The sequence below is a fragment of the Equus quagga genome, chromosome 11 (assembly GCF_021613505.1).
Source record: "Equus quagga isolate Etosha38 chromosome 11, UCLA_HA_Equagga_1.0, whole genome shotgun sequence".
NCBI lineage: Eukaryota > Metazoa > Chordata > Mammalia > Perissodactyla > Equidae > Equus > Equus quagga.
Genome location: NC_060277.1, coordinates 72,663,819 through 72,690,561, shown reverse-complemented (window position 1 = coordinate 72,690,561; position 26,743 = coordinate 72,663,819). Strand labels below are relative to the sequence as shown.

Genomic DNA, 26,743 nt, shown 5'->3' with positions numbered 1-26,743 from the left:
AAGATGGGCATGGATGTTAGCTCAGGGCCAGGCTTCCTCAGCAAAAGAGAGGGGGACTGGCAGTAGTTAGCTCAGGGCTAATCCTCCTCCTCAAAAAAAAAAAAATCTCTTAAGAGTGCAGGCTCTGGAGCCAGAGCTACTAGCAGTGAGGACTTTAAAAAGTTATTTCACCTCTCTGTGCCTTGGTTTTCTTATCTGTAAAATGGATGTGTTGATAGCATCTACCTCCTGCAATGTTGGGAGGATTAAATGAGGTAATCCCTTCAGCACGATGCCTGACACATAGTGAGCACTCCATGATTGATAACATGCTATTGTTCACCCTCTGGTTTCCTAGCATCTGTCACAGTGGCTTATGTGTCTACCTGCTTGATGTTTGGTGATTTGGTCATGTCTGCGGATTAACCTAAAAGAACAATTGAGGAAATTACTCAACTATTATTCTTCTACTTCTGGAATAATCTGGATAAAGAACTGCAAGTTAGAATCCTCCGCAGGAACACTGTAAAATGACAGATTCTTGGTGCCTAGCCCCACTGAAGTGGAATCCCAGTGGGTCTGTGCAAAACCTGGAGTCTATGTTTTTAACAAGTCCGGGGGATTCCTAGCAGCCAGTCCTGTACCCCAGAGTTGGGCAGACCTTGCTGAGTGCTTCCGGTGAGGTGGTGGTCAATGTCTGGCGTTTGTTGCTGTTTTTCATGGGCACTTTTATCATTTGTTTTATTGAAAAAGAAATTTTATTACAATTGCCACCAAATATGGGAAATAAGGTGAGGCTATGTACATTACATCCCTTTTTTTCCAAAATTTTTATTGTGGTAAAATACACAGAACATAAAATTTGCCATCTTAACCATTTTTAAGTGTACAGTTCAGTGGCATTAAATGCAGTCGCAATGTTGTGCGATCATCACCACCATCTGTCTCCATAACTCTTCTCATGTTCTAAAACTGGAACTCTATACCCATTAAACAGTACCTCCCCATCCCCCTTCACACTGCCTCTGGCAACCACCATTCTACTTTCTTCCCCCCTCCCCCCCAGGAAGATTAGCCCTGAGCTAACATCTGCTGCCAATCCTCCTCTTTTTGCTGAGGAAGACTGGCCCTGAGCTAACATCCGTGCCCATCTTCCTCTACTTTATATGTGGGACGCCTACCACAGCATGGTTTGCCAAGCGGTGCCATGTCCACACCCGGGATCAGAACCAGCGAACCCTGGGCCACCGAAGTGGAATGTGCGCACTTAACCGATGCGCCACCAGGCCGGGCCCCTCTACTTTCTTTCTCTATGAATTTGACTGCTCTGTAAGTATCTCATAACAGTGGAATCATACAGTATTGTCCTTTTGTGGCTGGCTTATTTCACTTAGCATAATGTCCTCAAGGTTCACCCATGCTGTACATGTGTCAAAATTTCCTTCCTTTTAAGGCTGAATAATGTTCCATTTTGTGTTCATGCCACATTTTGCATATCCATTTGTCTGTCCACGGACACTCACTTTTCTTCCACATTTTATCTATTGTGAATAATGCTGCTATGAACTTGGTGCACAGATATCTTTTTGAGACCCTGCTTTCAGTTCTTTGGGGTGTATACCCAGAAGTGGAATTGCTGGATCGTGTCTGGTGAGGCCCCTTTTTTGCCCATACAGCCCCAAGGGTTGACATTAAAAGGAAGCCAAAAATAAGTGAATAAATCAATCCTCAGTGTACTTCAGAACTTTAGGTACTTCGAAGCAAAATGTGCAGGGAAGAAGCCCTTTTGAGTTTGTGTGTGAGTAGATAGGAGTTGCCAGACAGTTGACAAAGGAACCCATTTGTGTTAGGAGCTAGCAAGCAATCAGAGGGAGAAAGCAACCTAAGGCGACCTTTGGCCTGAGAGCGAACGCAGCAGCAGAAAGCTGAGTGACAATTGGACGATGGTACAGAGAAGTTCGCTGAGATCTGTCCTTTCAAAACACTTGGGCAGTGGTGGTTTGGCTCATGTCAGTGACCTTCTTGCTGCCCCCAGATAGTGATCATGGTGTTTGAAGATGTCGGGTTCCAGGTTCAAATGCTCACCCACATTCATTCTCCCTGCTGAGCTCTGGGGAAGGAGGGCACTGGGGTGGGGTCACATCTTTCTGCCCAGGTAACAAGTGACAGTCCCAAAGTCCCAACACAGGTAGGCTGAGCTTCTGTCTCTACTTTCTCCCTCTCTCTCCAAGAGATCAGCCTTCGCTGGCTTAGATGTAGGTGACATGAAATGCATGTGTGTGTGTTTTCTTTGGGAGCAGAGATCAACATGGAGTTAAGATGACAGCTTTGCTCTGAGTTGTAAATTTGCTGAATTTGTAAATAGTTGAGCAAACCTACTGGACTTTGATAAATGGAACTTTTTCTTGTTTTCTTTCTTTCTTTCTTTTTTTTTTTTTTTAGGAAGATCAGCCCTGAGCCAACATCCGCTGCCAATCCTCCTCTTTTTGCTGAGGAAGACCAGCCTCAAGCCAACATCCGTGCCCATCTTCCTCCACCTTACACGCGGGACACCTACCACAGCACAGCTTGACGAGCAGTGCCATGTCCACACCCGGGATCCGAACCGGCAGACCCCGGGCCACTGAAGCGGAGTGTTGGAACTTAACCATTGTGCCACCAGGCCGGCCCCTCTTCTATTTTTTAAAGTCACTGTGGAGAGCATAAGTACTTGTAACCTCCAAACTGATCAATAAAAAAGGTCAACAAGGGGCCAGCCCAGTGGTGCAGCGGTGAAGTTCGCGTGTTCCATTTCTGTGGCCCCGGTTTGGAACCCCGGCCGCCGACCTACGTACCCCTTATCAAGCCATGCAGTGGCAGGTGTCCTACATATAAAGTAGAGAAAGATGGGCACGGATGTTAGCTCAGGGCCAGTCTTCCTCTGGAAAAAGGGGAGGATTGGTGGCAGATGTTAGCTCAGGGCTAATCTTCCTAAAAAAAAAAAAAGGTCAACAAAATATCTTTACTATAATTCTCTTGGTGTTTATGGAGGAATTAAATCACCAAGTTAAAAGAGAAGGATCTGGACAATGAAACACCTGCCACTTCACAGCAGGCTCCCAAGAATAAAGCATTGTGTGCCTGATTTTATGACTATGAGAGATCAATTCTGGGCTGCCATAAAGTCTTATCTAGGAGAAAGAGATGCAGGCACATTAAAGCAACCTTTATTGACACCTGAATTGTGCCAAGCAGTGCACCAGGAGAAAGGTTCAAACCTCTGCGTCCAGAGCCTTCCGGCTCCCTGTGGGACCAGGCTAGTAAACAGGTCTTCACTCCACAATGTGTATACCATAGCGACCCATGCTAAGGGCTTGCCATCTTGACCGGCTCACAAGACACAAGGCGGGTCTTTACAAACGGTTGGCAGCCACTGTTGTTCAAACACTGAACAGTAGCAACCACGTCTTTGCTGGCCCACCAGTAGTTATGAGAGCGGCAGCACCTGCTCCACCATCTCGAAGGCACATCCTCTGCCACTTTTCCTTATTTCTTCAGCTCCAGTGCCCACGTGTCCACCAGCAGAAAGTCCGGCAGCTCCTCCTGAAGCTCTCCTTTACAGAGGCAAAGAGGGAGCAGTGGTTGGTGGCGCTACACCCCAGTTGGCGGAGAACTCGAGCCTCGGTGGCTGTAAGGACTTCTCCCAGCACAGGCCCACAGATGACCCTGGTCCACGAAGGTGGAGCGGGAGTGCACTGATGGAGACCCAGCACAGCCTGCCATTGTTCTTGGAGAGAGGAAAACATCGATTCCTCAGTGCTAAGCTCGGCTGAGGGCACCTGCTCCTGATTCCTGGTTTCTTCAGGTCGCAGACAGAGCTGCTTCCCATGTGTCAATCTGCCCAGGAGGGCCGGGCGGGACAAATTCTAGCATCCACCATCATCTCCTTCCCACCGCTGGGGACCCATTTGGGGGGTCTGGCAACTTCTCTTTTGAAGCCCTCAGAACACAGTGGGTCTTCTTACACCTTCTTTCCCAAATTGTAGCTGGGGGGCCACCTCCCATGTCAGTGGCTCCAAAGCCGTTGATCTTCTAAGAGCGGCTGCCGAAGGAATTATATGGTTACAAGGTCTGTGATTCCAAGAGCATTTTTTTGGCCGAGAGGGAGCAATCTAATCCCTGGCAGGGTGTCCCCATTTCTGCTATTCCACACAACGCCACAGTGAAAAACCACATACAGTACATGCTCCATGTGTGTGGAGGCGCAAATATTTCTCTAGAGAATATCTAGACATGGAATTGCAAAGTTGAAAAATATGTATATTTTCAATTTTTTTTTTGAGGAAGATTAGCCCTGAGCTAACATCTGCTGCCAATCCTCCTCTTTTTGCTGAGGAAGACTGGCCCTGAGCTTCCTCTACTTTATATGTGGGATGCCTGCCACAGCATGGCTTGCCAAGTGGTGCCATGTCTGCACCCGGGATCCAAACCAGCAAGCCCCCGGCTGCCAAAGCAGAATGTGCATGCTTAACCGCTGCACCACCGGGCTGGCCCCAGTGTATTTTAAATATTAATAGATATTGTCGGGGCCAGCCCGTGGCCAAGTGGTTAAGTTCACGTGCTCCGCTTCGGTGGCCCAGGGTTTCGTCAATTCGCATCCAGGGCGCAGACATGGCACCGCTCATCAGGCCATGCTGAGGCTGCATCCTACACAGCACAAGCAGAAGGACCTACAGCTAGAATGTACAATATGTACTGGGGGGCTTTGGGGGGAAGAAGCAAAAAAAGAGAAGATTGGCAACAGATGTTAGCTCAGGTGCCAATCTTAAAAAAAAAAAAGAGATTGTCAAATTGTCCTCCAAAAATGCTGTTCCACTTTATACTCTCACCATACTTTTTGTGAGAACCTGTTCATTCTCTTACCAACATTCATTTTTTTCATTTGCACCAATCTAATGGGCAAAAAATGGCATCTCAGTGTATGTACGACCCTGATTACTAATAAGATACTGTATCTTTTTCTTATGTTCTTTGGCTATTCCTATTTCCTCTTCTTTGTGATATTTGCCCAGTTTTTAGATTTAATGTGAATACATTTAATACTTCCACATTGAATAGTATACTAATTATAGGTTTACTAAGTTAAGGGAACTTGTTGTTCTTTTTATTTCTAGCTTCCAGGAGTATTTTTTCTGTTCTTTTTAAGCAGAAATAGGTGTTAACTTTTAACAAATGTTTTTCTCAAATATGTTAAGATGATCATATGCTTTTTGTCTTCCTTAATCTATTAATGTAGTAAATTACACAAACAGATTTTCTAATGTTGAACTAGGCTTATATTCCTGGGATAAACCCTATTTGGCCTGATATACAGGGTTTCAGGCTGCTCAGTTGTGCACTGAACAACTCATTCACATGGCAGCAAGTTGTGCAGTGCACAACCTGCACAACCATGCACAGTGTTCCTTAGACGTACTATGTAAAAAAACCCAAACATTGCTGGGTTCAACGTGCCAGCTGCAATTAAGATCATTTGCATCTATGGCATAGGAAATACTGACTTATAGTTCTCTTTCCTTTTACTGCCTCTGTCCAGTTTTAGTGTCAGAATTCTGGTCGCATCATGAAATTAGGTAGCTTCCCATCTGTTTCTATTCCCTGAAACAGGTTATATAATATGGGCATTTTCTGTTCGTAAAGGTTTGGAAGCCATTGCCTTTATAACCAGCTGGGTCTCGTGTCTAGATCTTTGCCTACTTGTCCATGTATTTAAAGGTTAATTTGTTCAAGTGTTCCCCTCAAACCAATATTTGCACTTTATATTTCCCTGGAAAACGGATCACTTCGAACTTTTGATCAAGTTCATGGTGTGAATTTGTGCTTTAAGCTGATCCCTCTGCTGGAAACAAAGCTATGATAAAGAAGACATTTTTTTTTAAATTAGAAAGGTATAAGTGTGCTATAAAAGTAAGATCTACATCTCCATGAACCAGAAATGGAATAAATCGAGTGTGAAAAGGAGCTGAAGCCAGAGCCTGTTGGGCTCTGGGTCTGGGGAACGGGGATGGGACAGGAGGAACCTCTAGGGGCTGAACCGCCCCGGGGGTTCCTCCTGCTTCCTCCCCACTGACTCCCAGACAGCTGCCCCTGGAGACTCTTCTGCTCCAGGATCTGCTTCCCTGCACCACCCCCCATGCGTCAGCAACCTCCTGGGCACGTTGTGGCCTGTGGTTTCCTCCTTCAATCTGACACCCCATCCCCTTCTTTCAGGCATTACTTAGAATTCCTGGTCTTTGAGAGTACCCTGGGTCGTCTTCCTGGGCTGTCAGAGGTGTCGTGTTACTCTATGATTTATATCATGTCTAGAGATTTGGGTTAAGAGGGAGATGCCTGTAAGTTTATCGTAATGGTATAAAACAAACCAAAAAACTACATGCACTCAGTCTTCCGCCTTGAACCAGAAGCCCCAAAGGAAAATTAAGTTAGAACTAAGATCTCAGTTTTAAAAATTAACATTTGAGTGTCTACCATGAAGCAGTCCCTGTATTCTGCATAGATGTATTTTTAGTATAAAAGCTGCAAACAATACTGCAGTCTTTGGAATAAAACTTGCCAGTTCTGATCATCTCTCCCTGTCACTTTCCATCCTCTCTCCAGAAGGAACCTGCAGTTAACGGTTTGTTGTAGACGATATATCCTTCCAGTCCTTTTATGGCACAGGTACAAATATGTGTATCTAATTTGTGCACTGTTTCATTTATTCTCTCAACAACCATAAGAGGTTAGTATTATTAACCCCATTTTATGGATGAGACAACTGAGGCCTAAGAAGGCTGGGTCATGTGCCAAGCGGCCCACAGCTAATAAGTTTGAACCAATATTTCTCATTTTGAAAACAGCCAGTGCCTCTTTTTCAGGAGATCGAGGCCCTACTCTTAATTAAATGAATGAATGAGTCTTGCTCAGTGGTGTATTTCTTACAAACTCAGAATGGTGTGACGGAGTCCCAAGGAACACTGGGCTCTCAGCTCTGCTGCCCTCACCTCCAGCAGCTGTCCTTTCGGAGAGCTGAGTGGGCAAGCCCTTGCCTGATAATCTGAATTTCAGGCGACGCTCCTCTGGATTGCAGGTCTTCCCTTTTGCTAGGACGTTTTAGCCTGGTGAAAAGACATCCCTGAAGTGCCTCCAGGAAAGGCTTTCAGGTGCCAGGGACTCTAACAGGTTCCCCAGTTGCCCCCAGGGGAAATCTGGGAGACTCTGACGTGGCTTCAGCTGGGACGAGCTGGGGGAAGAAGACAAGAGGAAGTGGGCGGGCCCGACGCCTGGAGCAGACCGGCCTGTGCTTTCTCGCTCACCTCCCCTCCGCTCCAGGGATTTCCCCAGTGGACCCGCCACCGAGGCCAGGAAACGGAAACTCTCTGATCTATTTATTTATTTTAAAGCCAGAATAAAGGCTTGGAGCTGTTTTCACCTCCCACGTCGGGCAGCGCCTCCCGGAATGTCCAGCGCTTCCTTCTGGTCATTTGGCTGAGGCGTGGCAGGACCCACACAAATGCCACACGCCCTGGTCGGTCCCTTCCCACGGTATTAGGGAGAGCCTGGGCCTCCCTTCACCCCTCACGGTGCCGCGGGTGTAGACAGACCCCCGGAGCGTTGCGGCCTTGCCTTCCTGCACAAGTCACAGAAACGAGGCCCCAGGCCCTGAATGTATTTGCATCAGAATAACTGTATAAACCTCAGAAACCGAAGCTGCCTCCCCCGCCCGGCTCCTTGAGCAGTGGGCTGCTACGGGGCTTCTGATTTGACGCTGGATTAATCACGCGTGCGAGGCGAAAGCAACTCTGGTCGCCCGCGAGGCTTGGTTGCTGGGGCTCGGTTTCAAATTTGAATACTGCATCCCCGTCACGAGACCAGGAGCCCGCGGCCCCGCCCCTATCCGGGCCGCCCCCTGGGAGCTGTCGGGGACCCCTGCTGGGGTCAGAAGCCGCATCCTCGCATCCTCGGGGGCCTCCGCCAGAACCGCTGCTCATGCGGGCTAATGGAGAAACTAGCAGGGGGCTGGCAGGCCTGAATTTACCCCTTTCGCAGGCAGCTGGGCCTAGTCGATGAAACGGGAGGGCCGTTTGTCTTCAAGCCAGCTATTTCCAGCCACAGCGTTCCTAAACGCTAAACCTAGGCGGGCTTTCCTCGAGGGTGTGTGGATTAGGAATGGATGATTATGAATCATCTTCCCTTCTTAACAGGATCGAATGTCATGCAACATTTAGCAAGGGCTAATATGTGGAAACATGACGAGGGCCTTAGGCACTTTGGTGGGCACACCGTGGCGGGGTCCCTCAGAAGAGGCTTGGGAAATTGGGCCTCCTTGGCTGTGGGGGAAATGCCCTTAAATGTGACTTCATCACGTGTGTGTGTGTGTGTGTGTGTGTGTGTGTGTGTCTGTGTCTGTGTTCCTGGCACATTTGTGTTTGGGGACTGTTTGCTGAAGAGAACATGAAAAGGCAGCTGGGATACCCTTCAATTTGCAATTTAGAATGAGCTGTCACGTTGAAGTCCAAGATGAGTAATAGAGATAGACTGGAGATTTCCCTTTTAATGGGAGCTGTGGGGCTCGAGCAGAGCTGGATCTGTTATTGTAAGAAGTCCTTCTGGATTGCATGCAGCATGTCCCTGTTAGAATACTCAGACAAGCCCTAAATATATTGTGTGTATATACAGCATGAGTGTGTGTGTTTGCATGGTTGTACACTGGTTTCTGATTTTAAGAAAATTTCTTTCTTGGTCCAACATTTCGATTTAATATTTACTCTGGATAATCCAAGGTTTACAATTTTTACATAAAATTACACATCTATCATTTTTTCTTTGAACACAGACACTTTGGACCTCAGTTTCCCCTTGTGCTCAAGGAGGGCGCTCTAGCTTGGTGCCTTGGAGAAAATTCTGTTTGTCAAGAGAGTTGATACTGTACTCAACCTTTCAACTTCTATCGTTCCTGAAATCTTTCAAGGATCTTTAGCGATCTAGAAGCTGCGGCCTCTCTCAAGCACGAGAGCCCGGAATTGTAGGTGTGTGGATTGTTTTTCTAGATGGATCTTCTTTGTCTTCTACCTATTGAATAGCAAAGTATGGAGGGGGCACATTTGTGAGGAAGAGGGGGTTGCTTTGACTCTTTTAAAAGTGCTAATGAGTTAACTCTGCAATGACAATGGAACACCTACAGAAAACAAAGGGTGTGGTTAGGCTTTGGTAACCTCAGCACAACTCAAAATATCTTTTCACTAGGCTTGCTGTAATGTTTGCGCAGGGTGTGGGAGGGGGGCGGCCTGGAAGGGGCTGTTTCACTTTTTGCCTTGTTTTGGCTCTCAGGAGACAGAGGTGTGTGTGTGCATGCAAAGCTCAGCCAACATAATGATAACAGCTAACATTCCCTGAGTGCTTGTGGCGGAGCAGCCACTGTGCTGGGTGTCTTACATCCACTATCTCATTTGATCCTCTCAACTATCTCAGTTGAGGAAGTTAGGAAAAGAGTTTTAATAGTGAAATTAATTGTGTGTAATTCTGGTATGTAAGGGTTGTGGAATTACTGTCCTCATTTTGCCATGAAAGAAATCAAGACTCAGAGAGGTTAAACTATTCAAGGACACCAGGTCTCTAGCCCCAGTCTGTTCTGTCTCCAGAACCCACATCCTGACCTAAACCATTAAACTCTGCATCCGAAAGAGCAGCAGCCCAGAAACTGGCCCCACCAAGCTACTGCTGATGCGAGCAGCTTTGGGAGATGCAGCTGCATGCAGGGGACCGAAGCTCCTGGCAGCAGTGCCCAGGGGAATTAGCAGGTGTCCTGCCCCCGGGCACCTGGGATGGGAGGATGGGTTAACCCAAGCGTGGAGCATCAGAGAAGAGCTACTACTGTGTTGGTAGTTCTGCTTTTGTAAAAGTAAATATCAGTCTCCACTTTGGCCGGGAAACAGGAACTTTCGACAAGATTGGCATAGCCGATGTCTGGCCAAGCCGTGGTGTTCTCCTCCAGGCTATCAATTCTGCTTTTGCAGCAGCCGTGCCCAACAGATAGAGTGTCTCCCTGGGAAGCCCCATTGTCTGAGTGTGCAGGTGAATTCAACTGGACTTTCCCTCATTTCATCTGCTATGGGGGTCGGGATTCCTGCCTTAGAGGGGCTTTCATTGATTTTATCTTGACAGCATGAGGGCTTCTAAAATGAGAAATGCTTAGGAAGCCTGTGGCCACTTAGGAGGGTTTGTTAGAAGCAGAAGGTTGTCTCCCCACTCCCCATCCCAGTGTGCCTAGAATGGGTTGAAGGTCTGGGGACATTCTGATGTCTCAGTCTCAGGGAGGCTGGGCAAGTCATGGGGCAGTGGGATGCCCCCCCTGGCCTCTGACCACTGACAGCTTTGTCTGCTTACCCCAGTGTGCTGTGCAAACACTGGCATTTCCTGCATGTGCACCACGTGACAAAGATTGGGAAGCACTTCTCTCTCCTGCCCTTCTGAGATTGGAATGGCAAACCCAGCCCTCCACTCGCTTTGTCCCCTGAGCAGTGAACTCAGACCTAACTTTCTCTTTCCAATTCTCCCTGCACTTCCCTCCCCTCCTCCTCATCTGTTTCCACTGCTGAAGGACCGATGTCATTACCACAGCCCCTCGAGCCAGGTGGCTAGCCCTGACCAACCCCAAGACTTCCTTCTAATCTCAAAGCTGTCACCCAGCCCGGAGGAAGGAAGAGGCCTGAGGCCTGTCAGGAGCAGTTCTCAGCTTCCTACTGAGGACACTACAGATGAAACTCTCTGGTGTCTTGGATGGCTGACAAGGGGGTGAAGGAACCAGAGGCGTCTCACTTGCATGGTGAATAAATTCAGATGATGAACTAGAGTTCCCCCAGAGGCTCATCTCTGTGTTTGGGGCCAAGGAGGCCCTGAGCAAGTGAGATCACAGCTCATGCAGGTAGCACCTGCTGTGCTGGACGTCCCAGGACACGGGGAGAGAATGAAGCCTGGACTGGCCAAGGATTAGTGGCTGAGAAATGCCTGAGCACCATCTGGAGAGCTGCTGCAATTACGACTCTGTAGAGACCTCTATTGCACGCCTGCCAAAAAGGGCTGGAAAATGCTAATGGAGTGGTGCATTTACAGATCACATTTACTCTTTTATTGTCTAAAAAATTTTATTGTGGCTTTATTTTACAACAGAAAAAAAGCTGAATAAACTTATAGTTAAAAAAAACAAACAAACAACTCAACAGCCTATATGCTTCACACCTCCCATGGGCTCTTTTGATGGCATGTGAAATGCATACAAATGAGCAAGTGGCAGGGAACTAATTGCAGTGTGGTTTCTGAGTCACGGCTTGGGTGTTCTTCACAGCAGGACCTAGACACAGTTCACGTTTTCCCCTCCTGCCCTGCCGCCTGCAGAGCTAGAGAGAACTCATTTCCAGAACAAGGTGTCTGTGACCCTGACCACTCCTGAGCGAAGCTCCCACACCTTCACCAGCTCTCTCAGGAGGACAAGGGTCTGCGTGGGGATGGTGCCTTGTCCTGGGAGCCAGCCCCTTTGCTTGCAGGATCAGGCAGGTCAGGTGGGAAGTCAGCTGCTCCTGGTGTCTTGGGCCATGTTCTCCTTGGTGAGACAGAACCTATTCCTTTTGGGTCCTGAAAGCCACATTAGAAATCGGCAGAAGTGCTGCCTTGGGTAGATGGGCCCACAGTTGTACTAAGGTTGGGGTTAGTGGTCTTTTTAGGAAGTCAATCTTCCTTGTAGGACTGGAAGGAGATGTGGTCTGCTTGCGTGTGCAGCTCCCTGTGTGGCCTCTGAGAGAGAGCAGCAGGGAAGCAGGAGCCCCGGGGGCAGAGCTTCTCTGTGGCTGCTTCCTCATCTGTGGTTAGTTGTGGTGGGAGGCAAATGGGGTCTCTTACGAAAGCAGCCCTCTTACCTCCAGAAAAAAACAGCTCAGCCTCCCTAAGGGCCCCCAAAGCACTAACACCCTGTGTGGAGGCTCTGGCTGGCCAGGTGCAGCTGTAGCAAAGGTTTCTGTCTTGGTGGCCTCTAGCGTGGCTTTGTTCCAACAGTCAGTAGGTGCATTTGCCCTGAGGGCCAGGGATCTCAGGGGCAGAGCAGGCCTGGAGCCAGGTCCAGCTGGTATTAAGAGGAGGCACTGTGTCCTTCCTGGCCTGTACGGAGTGGTTGCTACTCTCTTCTGCTTTGGGCTGCCTGGTGCAGAGCCCATGTGTGGGGCCACCCACAAAAGGGACTGCTCTCTGGGGAAACTGAAAACCAAGTTGTGATCTCATTTGGGGCTGCACTGGTCTCCTCAGGTGGTCCCAAGTTGTATGGGACGTTGGTTGCAGGGAGTGGGGAGCCACCACCCAAAACTCTGGGGTCCAGGAAAGGGGAGTCTTCCTAGCACCCTTGCCCCCTCTGCTGGTGACCTGTGGCTACCCTCATGTGACAAGCACGTGGCTTCCTGGAGGAAAGAAACTTGCATAATCAGAAATAGGAACCTGGAAAATAACTCAGTGGGGCATGTAAGGGATTGCGCAATGATTTGTCTAGAAGACTTTGGGCTGTGAGAGGAGGGTTAGGGTGAGGAACCAGGTTTCATCTGAGCCACGGCTGAGATCTAAGGAGGTCTCTAGAGCTTGAGACTTCCAAGGGTCAGAGGCAGAGGGACAGCGTCTTCCTGTCTGTGACCTGTCAGACTAGAAATTGGGCCTGGGGGCTCCCTCTGGAAGGGGGAATGGGGCAGGGGCAGACAGTAGAAATCATTCAACATCAAGCTGGGGCTTCTGCAGCTTCGAGTCCTCGGCCATCCCCCTCTCCACCCGGGGCATGAGATCAGGCCCCGCTCCTGGTGGCTCCAGAAAGAATGATTCTCTTGAAGTGCTCCTGACAGTACTCGGCTGAGCCTGAGTACTCCTTTGTGGGAGAGATGCCCCAGAGATTCCGTCACCCCTGCAGCACAGGAAAGTGCCGCTGCCCAGGTGGGACTGCAGGGGAACCGAAATTCCTCAGAGTCTTTGCCCTTTGAGGTTCTGTGGGAATGTTTCTCAGAAGTAGAGGGCCCTTCCTTAGGAAAGTGAATCTCTCATACCTCCTCATGTGGTGCTATCTTCCCCGAGGGCCTCTAGCTCTGTTCAGAGCACAGAGAATTTTTGAGAAAGTTTTGAGTGTACTGGTCCGCTTCCTCAGGGTCCGGGCAGTGGAGACAGGAAAATCTGGATGAGGCGGGAGGTAGAACTGATACCCTGTTTTTTCCTGCCTTCTCCTGAGAGGTTAGCTAAGGAATAATTTTCCCACCCTGGACCAGGCAGGGCTGTGAGAGCCGTACGCCAGAGTCCAGATGACCCCTGCAGCCCTGGAGACTACCCTGACACCAGGAACCCTCCAGATACAGGCCTTATGCCCAAGGAGGAGTCGGAAGATCCAAGAGCTTGTCGGTCTGCAGTGCATAGAAAGAAGGTGGAAATGCATCACTGTGTCTTCTCTGCCCTGCTGCTTCCCCCTGGAGAGTAGCTGTAAGAGCTCTGCAGATAAATTCATATTAGTGTCAGGGGCCAGTGCTGCCTGGGATGCCCGGGACCTCAGCTCCCTTGCTGGTGAAGAATCTTGTGATGGCAAAGGCTAAGATGCTTCCTGAGGCGTCGTGACTGGTGGACAGGCATAGTGGCGTGGTGGGTGCCTTAGCTCAAGCTGCTGTAACGAAATACCATAGACTGGGTGGCTTAAACGACAGACCTTTCTTTCTTACCATGCTGGAGGCTGGAAAGTCCCGCTTCAGGGAGATCAGGGTGTCAGCATGGTTGAGTTCTTGGTGAGGGCCCTCTTCCTGGCTTGCAGCTGGCCCACTTCTCACTGTGTCCTCACATGGTGGAGAGAGAGCACTCTGGTCTCTTCCTCTTCTTTTTTTTTAAGACGATTAGCCCTGAGATAACAACTGCTGCCAATCCTCCTCTTTTTGCTGAGGAAGACTGGCCCTGAGCTAACATCCGTGCCCATCCTCCTCTACTGTATATGTGGGACGCCTGCCACAGCATGGCTTGATGAGCAGTGCCATGTCCGCACCCGGGATCCAAACCAGCAAACCCCAGGCTGCCAAAGCGGAATGTGTGAACTTAACCGCTGTGCCACCAGGCCTGCCCATGGTCTCTTCCTCTTCTTATAAGGGCAATAATCCCCCTCCTGGGGATCCTACCCTCATGGCCTCATCTAAACCTAATCACCTCCCAAAGGCCCCACTTCCACATACCTTCACACTGAGGATTAGGGCTCCGACCTGTGAATTTTGAGGGGGACAAACATTCAGTCCATAACAGCAGTTGGGAGCACGAGCTCTGGACCCAGTCAGATCTGAGTGTGAACTTGGCTCCACCACTTACCAGAGGTGTGACCTTGAGCCTCTTCTATAAAGTACGGATAATGATCGTGTCTTCCACTTAGAACTGTCATGTACTAAAAGTTGGAGTGACATAAAAACAGAGAGTAGATTGATAGTTACCAGGGGCTGGGGGTGGGGGAAATGGGGAGATGTTGGTCAAAGGGTGCAAACTTTCAGTGATAAGATGAATGAGTCCTGGAGATCTAATGAACAGTGTGGCGACTGTTGTTAACAATACTGTGTTGTATAATTGAAATTTTCTCAGAGAGTACCTCTTAAATGTTCTTACCACACACACCAAAGATAACTATGCGAGGTAATGGATGTGTCAACTAACCTTATTGTGGTAATCATTTCACAGTACACACTTATATCAAATCATCACTTTGTACACCTTAAACTTATGCAATGTCATTTATCAATTATATCTCAATAAAGCTGGAAATAAAAAAGTTAGAGTGAAAATAACGTGCTTAACACAGTGGCTAGAGCACAAATATTCGTGAAGCCAGGGACATGTTGACTGAAGGGCTTTCAGTAACTGGATGCCTCCGCCCACGAATTCGCAGGGAGGAGACGGGGGTCCTAAACCTTTGTGAGCGTTTTGGGGGAGAAGGTGTCCCAGAAAGGCTTCTTTATAATGACAGGCTAAGAAAAGCTGCAAATTCTGTTGCGTCTCTGAATTCATGCTGAGGCCGCACATTATATTAGCAACAATCTATATTTTCCCCCAGTTTCCAGAAGAACCTTCTGCGTCGGTCGTCTATTCCAGTTCCCTTCTTCACCCCCATTTTTACCCCTGTGTAATTGCTTATGCTTTTCCTTCCCCCTAGAATGTGCCTCCCCACCCCACCATTTTTTTTTTTTTTTGAGGAAGATTAGCCCTGAGCTAAACATCCATGCCCATCTTCCTCTACTTTATATGTGGGATGCCTACCACAGTATGGCTTGCCAAGGGGTGCCATGTCCGCACCCAGGATCAGAACCGTCAAACCCCGGGCTGCCGAAGTGGAATGTGCACTTAACCCCTGCGCCACTGGGCAGGCCCTCCCACCCCACCATTTTTGCCAATGAAATGTCCTTCTGGGCCAGGTTCCAATGGCACTTCCTCCAAGAAGCGTTTAGTCATCAACTCAGTTCGAAGTGGTGATGCCCACCCTCCATAACAGACCACTTTTGGAACCCACCAGGCTCTGCCTTACCTCTTGGTGACTTCTGGGCATGTCTCAAATCCGCTATCACAAGCATCCGGGGCAAAGGAATGCAGTCTTATACAGTTGGCCCTCGTCTCTGCAGGTTTCGTATTTGCGGATTCAACCAATCGAAGTTCAACATTTTGCAGTTGGTGAATTCGCGGATGCAGAGAGCAGACTGTATTCACGGTACACACTACGCTATTTTATATAAGGTACTTGAGCATCCACGAATTTTTGGTATCTGCAGGGGTTCCTGGAACCAATCCCCCCTGGCTACCGAGGGACTACGGTATAGGGCTGAGGGAATATTTGAGGAGCTATTGAAAAACTTCGAGCCCTCAAAACCTGTAGAACTTCCTGATATATTGGGGAACTGAGGCGTAGGAAATAAGAAAGTTTTTCCCCTCCTTTATCAGCTGTTTATGGTCATCTATCTCTGAAGGAATCACAGATAGGATAACTTTCATCCCTGCATGTCAAGGTGAGGAAACCAAGACCCAGAGAGGGAATGGGAGTTTCTCAAGGTCACACAGCAAGTTAGTGGCAGCACCAGGACCTGGGTTCAGGGTGTGCTCAGTTTAGTGCTCCTTCCCTTCTGTTGGAGAAAGGTAGTGGTGTGTTGAGGGACAAAGACATGGATTCTGGGGGCAGTCAGGGCTTACTGTGATAATGCAATGATTTAATACATACCGAGTCCTTAGATCAGCCCAGGCATGGTAAGCAAAATATGAGTGTTGCACTCACCTTTATCATTGTTTCTCTGCCCTTCTTTGACAACTACTATCTTCTCCTACCAGATTTCTTCATTTCAGGGGAGAGGAGAACCCTGAGAGTATTAACTATGCCAGGACATCCTTACTAGGCAGTGGGTGAGAAGCTGGCAGGTAGCTTAGAGGACTAACCATCTGGGTTACTGACCCTAGGGGCCTAGGGTGATTTTTGGACCATCACAGACTCAAGGCCCAACAAACCAGACCTTGACTAAAAATTGGGTGTTTTGTTTGTCTCTTTGTTTCAGCGAAGGGAAAATGAGAAGGAACCTTCTTCTCTTTTTGATGGTGCCCAGCAAACAAGGTGAGCCTCAGGCCTGCCCAGTATAAGCAGCAGCCATCGAGGGTCTGCTCGAGCCCTGTCTGTCTGTCTGTCCATCTGTCAGGCAGCCCACAGACCCCCTCAAGCTAGGTCCTTGGGAAGACAAGGTCCCCAGAATCAGTTTCCATCATACTTCTCCCGTGACTGAGCTGAAAGCAAGATTTTCCATCTGTCTGGTTGGGGGGCACCAGCGTCATCCCTGGCAGCCACTGAGCGACAGATTCAGCCTACAGCCCCCTGGGACAGGGGAGTTCAGCATTGCTGCCGGCAACCAGCATCTTCTTTCTCAGACTCTCAACATCTGCACCCTACCAGACAATGGGAGGACAGACAGGACAGGCACACACTCCAAGACTGCTTTTCCCCAGAGGAGAGCTGCACTTTGCCTCCCTCCTCTAAAAACAAATTGAATTGCAAATTTGGGACAGGCCCAGGAGACGGACTCTGTGAATTGAGACCAAAGTTCTCTTGGTCGGCTGAACCATTTCTCGGTTTCTATTCCATTTCCATGTTGGAGTCTGATTGGGTAAAAAGAGTACAGCCTCAGATGCTGGCTGCTGAGTGAGGGAGCCCTGTGCACTGGGGAGTTTGTAGCTGGGATTTCGTGTGAGCCATTAGAGAATGAATTGGAGCAGCGGTTCTCTTGCCCCACATCTGGTTCTAGGATCCTGTGATTTTCTTCCTGAGTTTTTCTGGAGAGCGTGACCATTCTCAACAGGACATCCCAACCAGCCCAGACGGTTGTTGGAGCTGGGCTGGCTGAAGAGTCTGTACTCCCTCATTCCAGGCTCGTTGTGATCAGGAACATATTTGGTCATTTGTTTGAAACCATTGAAACCATTATTTCGAGGTGCAGGGGTCACAGTGGTGAACAAGAGGGATGTGGTTCTCCCTCTGGGAGCTGTCAGTGTAGCAGAAGAGACAGGCATTGAATGATGTACGGGAGCACTGAGTAATCCGAAACGCAGGCCTCCCTGCTCTGGTGGGCAGGGAAAGCTTCCTGGCAGAAGTGATATTTAAGTTAAGACCAGAGGGAAGAGGAGGCCATATCCAGGCAGAGTAGGGGGAGAGCATTTTAGCCAGAGATATCATCTTGTGCAAAAGTTCTGAAAAAGGAGAGAGAGCAAAGAGGAGAATGTGCCAGATGAAGCTGAAAGGAAGCGAGGGGCCAGCCCACAGGGCCTTGTGTGCCACCAAAAGGATGTGGGTCTTTACTCTGACAGTAGTGGGAAGTGTTCTCTGCTTCTGTCGGGTACTGGGGAACTTTTTCCTCCAACTGATCATTCTGACGATGATGTCAGACTCGTGAGCTTGGGACGGCTCGGACCAACAGACCCAGCTCACATGTGACCACTGTGTGCCTTTCACTGACCACCGCAGCCAGATTTTCATTCTTTCCCACTCTCCCTTCATTAGAACACATGTCACATGTGTTGGTTTCTCATGGCAGCCGCTGGTGCCAGACTGTGTTCATGAGACTGAGCTGACCAGCCCAGGACAATGTGCAGTGGGCTTGGGGAAGAGGAAATTAGGAGTCACAAGGTTTCAGGATCAGAACCTGAAAGTGCCTTATGTAAAAGATGGGTGTCCTGCAAGAGTTTGGGGACAGAGAACAGGGCTTGGTTGAGTCATCCTTGCGGGAAGGAGGGTGGGGTGGTCCCTTGGGGGAAGGAGGTGGCTGGTCTTCTGCAATTTCTTCTCAGAGACCATCTGCTGGTTCCTAACGGTCTGAATCAGGCTGCCAGGCTGTCTGCTCTTCCTTCCAAGGGTCATGATGCAGGCTGGGGGCAGGTGTGTGCCTAGCTTCTGGGGAGGGGCAGCCAGGGGCACTGATGTCCCTTGTGAAGGTGGCCTGGGCCAGATCATGCCCCCTCTTCACCTCCAAGATGATAAAGGGGAAATTCAGGGAGGCACCAAAGGCTGAATGATGGGGAAAAGAACAAGGGAGTATGAGCTTGCCAAGGAACCATCCTCGGTGCCTCCCAACAAAGTAGTGTTTTCAAATCTGTTGGCATTTGGGGACAGACATTCTTTGGGACACTTCTGCATATTGCAGGACACTTTAACATCTCTGGCTTTAAAATGCTCCTATAGGGGTCTGCCAGGTGGCGCAGTGGTTAAGTGCACACTTTCCGCTTTGGCGGCCCGGGGTTCGCCAGTTTGGATCCCGGGTGCAGACATGGCACCGCTTGTCAAGCCATGCTGTGGTAGGCGTCCCACATATAAAGTAGAGGAAGATGGGCACGGATGTTAGCTCAGAGCCAGTCTTCCTCAGCAAAAAGAGGAGGATTGGCAGCAGATGTTAGCTCAGGGCTAATCTTCCTCAAAAAAAAAAAAAAAGCTCCTATACGTTTTAAAATACTTCCTGGTGGGGCAATACAAACTACCCGTCCCCTAATGGAGAACCGCTGGTCCAGTGTTTACGGGGACAGAATTGTACAGCTGCACTTCAAGTCCCACACCGGGCAAGCAGGGAGACTGGAGAAATCCCCCCACTTGAGAATATCTTAGGGAAGCTTTTGTTCAGTGACCACTCATGGGGGCTCCTGCTGTCTCCTGACCCCAAATGGAGTTCCTCCCGACTTCCCTAGCCTTGCTGCTCACAATGATAACCCACAGTCCTGTGCACAATCTGGTGGGTGAAGCTGAGATTTTAGTGCAGGCATTTCCAGGCCTCTTGGCTGGACTGTGGCCAGGGTGGCAGGACCGCCTCTGGTGGCCGAGGTGCTGCTCTATTGGGCCACCAGATGGCGCTTGGGAGCCCCCACTGTCTGCCGCAGGACTGCTGGTGGCAGGAGTGACTGCAGACGGGACTTGCCTTAAAGAGGCCTGGTCCTTAAAGAGACATCGCCACACACCGCAAACTTGAACAGTCACCCCAAAGCGAGACTCCACTGATGACAAGCACCACTGGCCAAGCTCTGATGCTCTATTGTCCTTGCCTCCCTGAATGTCGAGCCAGCACCTCTTGGAGCCGGTCTCCTTGACAGCCTGCCCTCAGCCCCTGCGGCCACTCCTGGGCCTGACAGACAGAGCCAGCCTGGCAGGTGGCGTCAGAGCTCTGGCAGAGCAACGCAGGGCCGGGATGCATCTGCAGAACTCTGGCTGAAAGAACGAGAAGCACAGCCAGCTTCAGGGGAAGGATGACCACAGAAAGGCAGAGGGCCAGCCTGTAAGCTCAGACCCCAGCCGGACATGACCCTGCTTCGCTGGGAGCTGATAAAGTTGGAGCCACTGAACTTGGTCTCTGGGTTTTGGGGACTTACAGGATCCTTCCGTCTCTAATGCTGGCCTCTTTCCAAATGCCAATGGGGATGCTGTGGTAAGTAAATTAGGATGGGGGCTCCAGACCCTGCTGTTGAGCTCTCTGATCCTCTCTAGGAAATCTCCTATGTTGACCCCCGGGTGGCGAGATCTGAGCCAGGTTGTTGAGTCATGTCGTTGGCCACATTCTCTGGGGCTTGGCATGAGACCCTCTTGAAACTGCAGCTTGCTTAGCATAATCTAAGGCAGTGGCTCTGCCCAGGATGCTGGACTTGCTGTGGTCCCTGGCCATGGGAGCGGGGCTTCAACACAGGCCCTGGGAAATGTATGGGGAGCTTCCTGGCTTCAGGGGCCTGGATGTCACTATGCCTTCTGGCCATAGTGCCAAGGGAGGCAACAAGGGGTGACTGCAGTTCTCTGGCTCACCTCTTACCAGGGCTGCAGATCTTTCCCATGACTCAAACTGACACAGAACTTTGGTCGAGAGATGAATAATCGGGGAGGGCTTTGAGTCACTCTGTGCTGCCTGTAGATCTCACTGTCTTGCTGGAAAAGCAAGGAGACTGGGAAGAGAGAGGTAGGAAGAGGGCAAAGGACAGAATTGTCAGGCCACGCCTTCTGCCTTAGAGGTGACTCAGTCAAGGCCTAGGGAACTTTCTTTTTTCCAGGCCCAAAGAGTAAAGCTGAATCTTAGAACAGTAAATGCTGCTAAAGGAGATGAAGCAAGGAGCCAGAAACAGGCCACCCCAGGGTCTGCTAGGAAGCAAAGTTTATAGTTCACTAGGGCAGATGGGAAGCCTGGAGGTCATGCACCTGACCCACCCGGGTGCCCACCTACAGATGTGAAAACTGAGGGTGGGAAGGCTCGAGACATGCCCAAGGCATAGAAGCAGTGGGCTTTGGCAGAGACTGGAGTTCAGGGAACTGCCATCGGGTTGATTGCATCTGGCTTGTCTCCAGGGTCATCTGCCCTGTTGTAGCAGATGAGGTTTTCTTTGGGAACCAGTTCTGTTTTTGCTTAATCATTTGGTGGCCCCGGGGGGTTCTAGAATTACACTGCCTTTCATTCTTCCTGTAGCTCCAGTTTCTTCCTCCCCAAGTTTAACTTCATTCTGTTTATTCATTTATTCACTCCTTGCAGCCCAATACAGAGATGACACATGCGGACTCTGGATTCAGAATCTCGGTTCATTTCCAAGCGTCACCACCTGCTAGCTGGCCAACGGCTTAGCCTTTCTGCTTCTGTGGAATTTGGCTTATTATGAGGATTAAATGAGATAATCTATATGAAGCACATAGAGCAGTGCCTGGCACTTAAGAAGCACTCAATAAATGTTAGTTGTCATTAATTTTATTTATTCAACATACATCATTGAATGCCCATCTGTTGGGATTTTTGCAGAAAGCTGATCTGGGGGCACAGTGTGGTTACAGCTGCTTCGGGGTCTGCTGAGCTTCTTTCCTCCACTGGGCTGAGTGAGGTGGATACCCCAGTGAAAAAGCATGCAGTCCTAGCTTTTAAAGAGCCAATCTGCCAGCAAGGGTACAAAGTCTTGGGTTTTTGGCTACCACAGTTTGTTTTTTGTTTTTTAATTGGAATGCGGAGGGCTCCACCCTACCCCCGACTGCCTGTACATCCAGCCTCTGCACACTAGTGCTCCCTGCTGGCCCCAGCATGGAGAGAGGTGAATTGATATCCTTTTCACCAACAGTGACCTCTGGGTGATCAAGGAAGCAGGGACTCCCCGGGTCTTCCTATGGCACACAGGGGAGCTGGGTTGCTAACAGCAAGGAGGGAAGAAGAGTGGAGATACCCAGTTTGGGGTCTAAGCACAGTCACCCTTTTTCCATCCTGGCCAAGTGGCTAGTGGAAGCGAGGGTTGGTTGATGGAGAGGCAGGGAGTAGCATACCCCTTGGAATTAAGGGCAAGGTACTACCTTTCAGAATGGGATGTATCTCCTTGCCACTCAGCCCCTCATCATCAGCTCAGTGCTCCCGGCAAGGGAACCAACCCTTAAATCCCCCTTAAATATGGTGGTGAGGCAGGAGCAGGCTGGTCACTGGTCACCACGGGAGTGGAGGGAGGGGTGCTGAGGACAGCCTGCGTGCACAGGCCAGAGGGAGGGCTGGGGAAGGTGGAGAGTGTTCACCCAAAGGAAAGGACAGCAAATGGTTAGTGCAGGCTTGGAGGACTCGGCATGATGGGCGCTGATTCAGTGGCTTGGGGTGCACGGACATGTCTGCACCTAGCTGAATCAGAGTGGTCTGTCCACAGAAAGACCCCGCTGCTGCCCTGACAGCTTGGGGTTGCTGGCAGAGCGCTTCACTTTTGGCAAAATGCAGATGAGAATGAGTCTTTAACTCCTTCCTTCCTAGGATGTGGTATTGGGTTTCCCCCAAGCTCCTCCCCACCCTTAGTGCCAGGAATCTGGAGGTTTCTGCTCCAGTCTCAAATAACCCTGGTGCTCAAAGGCTCACACATTTGTCCTGTAGCCAAAGTTAGAGTCAGGCTGTGTGGTGTTACCATCTACTGGAAGCCATCCAGTAAAGACATCAAGGGAATCTTGAAGTAACTGACCTTTCTTGGGACACATATGTGTGAGACAGGTGCATGGTGTTGGAAGAGGCTGGAAGGTTTTCCTAGAAGGTGGTCTCTAACCCATGGACCAGCACAGATTTCCAGAGACCTTTGCCACCCTGCTTTCACCAGTCAGCTGACAGTGGAGGCAGCATGCATGGCATTTAAGAGCATCAGGAGACAGCCAGAGTGCAAGCCCCAGCCCTCCACTTACTGTCTGGGCAATGCCTCAGCTGCTCAGTGCCTCAGTTTTCTCATCTGGAAAATGGAGGGGACTGAGATAACAGTGAGGTTCTTGGTGAGATAATCTTGTAAACAAAGCGCTGAGATCCAAGCAGGCATTCTCTGTTAATTATTAGAAGTGTTCCTCCTATTGCCTCCAGGGTTCCTTGCTCCCTCTACCCTATATTGTGTTCTGGAGTGGGAGGTCCAGGACAGGATGGACAGAATGTAGGAAAAAAGCAAACGATGGCAACGCTAAGGAGAGCAACTGTAACATTTTAGCTTGAAAAATGCTGAAAATAGCTTGTTCAAGCTTTTGTGATAAAAATGTAAAATGTATGCAAATGTATGTGACTCACACAGAAACATACATCTACGGCCTCCTCACAGTCGGTGCCCGGATGTGGCCATCAGGAAAATCTTCGCAGAGTGCAGAGAGGGCCCAGGCTGCCTTGATGGTGGTGGTGGTGGTGGTTGGGGAGGGGGCAGTGCTGCTGTTTCCACCCTTCTGGGTTCTGTGCCTTCTGCTTGTTCCATGTGGGAAGAAGAGAGGCCCTGGGCCCCGCTCGGCTCCTCCGCTCTCACCATCCTCCCTCTGGTTCCTCCAAGAGCCCATTTGCTCCCTCTCCCATCCTGGCTCTATTTCTGGAGCATCTCATTGGAGATGCACGCCCTCCTCTCTGCTGAGCTCCAGGTGCCTGCTTGGTCCTCCCAGTCTTGTGTGCAAGTCAGAGACGGTGGGAGGGTGACAGCTGAGCAGGGAGGAGCCACAAGAAACAGAGCCAGAGCCTGAGCCTGGAGGGCTGAGTGGGGGAGAGCAAAGTGGACGCAGGGAGGGGCCCATGCGGCCAATGTAACCTCACAGTTGAAAAACACCCGCTCTAGCCACCTGGGGAGGCTTTCCACACCCCAGAGCATCTCCCCTGCACCTCCCAGGGGCTCGCCCGACCTGCTGTGAGCTAGTGGCCACCATCTCCCCTTGGGCAGCCCTAGAGGCCACTACCCAAGTAGCTGCAGGGGCTGGGTGCTAGCTACCTTTCTGCATCGTGGATGAGGGTCTGCTCCTCCCCTTAGGAAAACCTAGATCTGTGGTTGTCTGGAATGATGAATGATGAGGAACACCCACCCCCACCCCACCCCATGCTCTGTGGATGCTGACAACACTGCCCCTGACAAAGGCCAAGGTGAGCTTCACCTTGTAGACCTGTCTGTGGAGCTGGGTCCCATGAGAGCTCTGCCCTTTAAGCTGCTTGGGGATGGGGGAGGGTCTGCTCCGTTATCAGAAACCTCGCTATCTAAGGTAAAACCAGCATAAATGGCCCAGGGCAGGGTTCCTTCGGTGGACCCACTCCCTCCCTTCCCTCGGGTTCAGGAGAGGAGCTTCAGCCCCTGCTGCCCTGGACCACCCTAGCCTCGCTCTCCTCTCCTCCAGTCCCTTCTCCAGGGTCCTTTGGCCCAAGGAGCCCTGCAGGACCGAATCTGCGGCAGAGCTGCCTCGGCTCCCACACAACTAGCACCCGGAAGAGAGGCATAAAAGCCCCCCTGTACCCCTTCACTGCTCTTGGAGGCTCTTAGAAGGAATTTTGTTTCTAAAGGTTCTGTTCTTAGAGCAGAAGTCTTGACCCCAGACTTCTGTCAACTTGTAGTATGTGATTAGGCATACATGGAATGCCTCCTGGGCTCCCCTAAGGACCCCAGAGAAGGCTCCTGGAGGGGACCCAGTGGAGACACTGGAGCCTCTCCTGTACCCCGGGTTGTCCTCCACAGCCCCTCGTTGACCCCTCAGCCCTCCGCCTTTTTCCAGCGCCGTCCCCTGGTGTGTAGAGCTTTTAGGTCAAGGGTGTTTAAATACATGAGGCGCTGTTAAGGTTTGGAAGGAAAGAGTCCCAGGGCAGCCAAGGCTTCCCGCGGGCGGGCAGGACGTTAACCCTGTCAGCGCCGTCCCCCAGGCTTGTCTAGGGGAGGGGCCTGGCAGTCGCACCGGCCCCCGAAACTGCGCTTAGAGATCCTGGGGTGGCAGGTGATGTCACCCCTCCGGGCCCATAGGTCTCCCCGCGGCACCTAGTCTGCGGGTGACCAGAATTCAGCCGAGCCCAGCGAGGGCAGGCAGGGGAGCCCGGGCCCGCGCCGCAGCCCGGAGAACCCCGCGGGACCACTCCTGGCTCACGGGCTGGAGCCCCTCTCGCCGGGCGTCGGTGGGGGCCGGGGCTGCTCCGCACACCCCCGCCGGGTCCGGAGGCGTGCTGCGGCGGGGGAGGGGGCGCGGGAGCCCGGCGCCGATTGGTCGCGGCCCGCGCCCCCCGCCCCTGGGCGCCGCGCGGCCCCGGGGAAGTTGCTAGTTGGCGGGCGGGCTGCGGGGCCGCCGTTCTGGGATCCGCAGCGGGGCCGGTCGCGGCCGCAGGGGCCGGAAGGGCTCCCGGGGGCGCTCGCCTGCCCTCGCCCGCCCGCCCCTGCCCTCCCGGCGGCTCCAGCTCGCTCCTCCCTGCTACCTGTTTCCCTGCCTCCCCCCGCCTCCTCCCCGCGCTCGGCAACTTCGGCCTCCCGGGCTGGCCGCCTCTCCCGGCAGCCCGCCCGCCGCCCGCGCCCTCCCTCCTTTGTTGTGCGATGAGGGTCGGGTTTCCGATCTGACGGAGCCGCCGCCGCCGCCGCCGCCGCCGCCGCGCGGAGCCGCGGGCATGGAGCCGCTCAGCCACCGGGGCCTGCCGCGCCTGTCCTGGATCGACACCCTCTACAGCAGTACGTGCGCGCTCGGGCCGGGGGGCGGCCGGGAACGGGCCCCGACGGCCCCGGGCAGACACGCTGGGCTTGTCTGGGGAGCCGGGCGCGCGCTGGGGGCGGCGGGCACGGCCGGCCAGGTGCCCGGCGGGCCGGGAGGCAGGGAGCGGCGTGGGGCCCCCCGGTATCGGCCGCAAAGGGGGTCCCCAGAGCGGACTTCAAGCAGGTGGGGGGGTGGGTGCAGTGGGCCGACGGGGCCGGGAGAGCTCTGTCACCCCTCGCCCACCTGTTGTGTAAGCGAACACTCCTCGGGAAGAGGGTGAGAGCCTTGTCGGGTGCTGCCTCCGCACCCCGAGTGGCTGCCCTTCTGTCCACGCTGAAGCAGAAAGGCCATTTTGGCAAAGTCCTTGGCGCCCGAATTTGCCACCTCAGGGACACCCCGAGGCCGTTGTGTGTTTCGGGGTGGGGGTGGGGTCTGGTGGGAAGGGAGACTGTGGGTGCAGATCTCCGTGGGGGCCGTTTGGATGGAGGAGCTCCGGCTCAGCAGTCTTTCCTGCCAGCCTCATCTCCACCCCCACCCTCACACCTCCCCACCCCCAAAAAAGAAAAAAAACAAACCTCGACTTCTCCACCCCCTCGATCCCAAATCTGCCGCGATCATGTGATTGCTCTTGCACTGCCGCTGGGGATGTGTAACTGATCACTGAACCTTCTGGGGGCTTGCGCCGATCCGTGAGCGCCACCATCCCACCCTGCCTTGCTTGGTTGGCTAACGCGCTGCACTTCTCCGGACCCCTCCCTTGAGACCTTCCCCAACCTTTCAGTGATGTAGAAAGAGGGTCCTGCTGGCCCCTGAAGAAGATAGTAAGTGGATTTCGCCCTTCCGGATCACTCCAGTGGGACCCTCCCACTCCCTCTTGCTGGGTCTCCTAGCCCAGGGCAGAGGCAGGGGGAAGGTGTTGGGGGAGGCAGGTGGAGCCAGGTTCTGGCTCTGAAGACTGGATGCCATGGGACAAGGGCATTTCTAAGGGTCAACCTGGCTCAAATTCCTCAGTAACAGTCCTATTAGGGAGGCAAGGGAGTTAGGGTTAGGACAAGGACAGAGCCTTGAACCCCAAAGTCTTGCCCCGGAGGTTCCTCAGTACTCAGCAGCCAGCCTCTGACCTCTGTATCCCCTTGGGTACTCGTCATTCACCATACCTTCTTCCTCTTCTCCCTCCCCCCACCATCCTGTTTTCCTTCCTATCCTCCTCCCAGGAACTCTCCTTGTGATGGTTCATTCTGCTTTGGTTTTTCAACATCAAAGGGGCAAAGCTGGAACCCC

At 51.6% G+C, this 26,743-nt stretch overlaps 1 protein-coding gene across 2 annotated transcripts in view; it reads left to right on the top strand.

The window, feature by feature from the left end:
* ABR (ABR activator of RhoGEF and GTPase) overlaps positions 1 to 26,743 on the top strand; it is a 179,500-nt gene that overhangs the window by 19,698 nt on the left and 133,059 nt on the right. Inside the window, exon 1 of one of the 2 annotated variants that reach the window (XM_046676116.1) lies at positions 24,900 to 25,440. The exons of the other annotated variant lie outside the window; for it this stretch is intronic. Coding sequence (XP_046532072.1) covers positions 25,380 to 25,440 — 61 coding nt within the window. The 5' untranslated portion in view covers positions 24,900 to 25,379. Of the gene's footprint in view, positions 1 to 24,899; positions 25,441 to 26,743 lie in introns of those variants that run through there. 2 annotated transcript variants of the gene reach the window in all.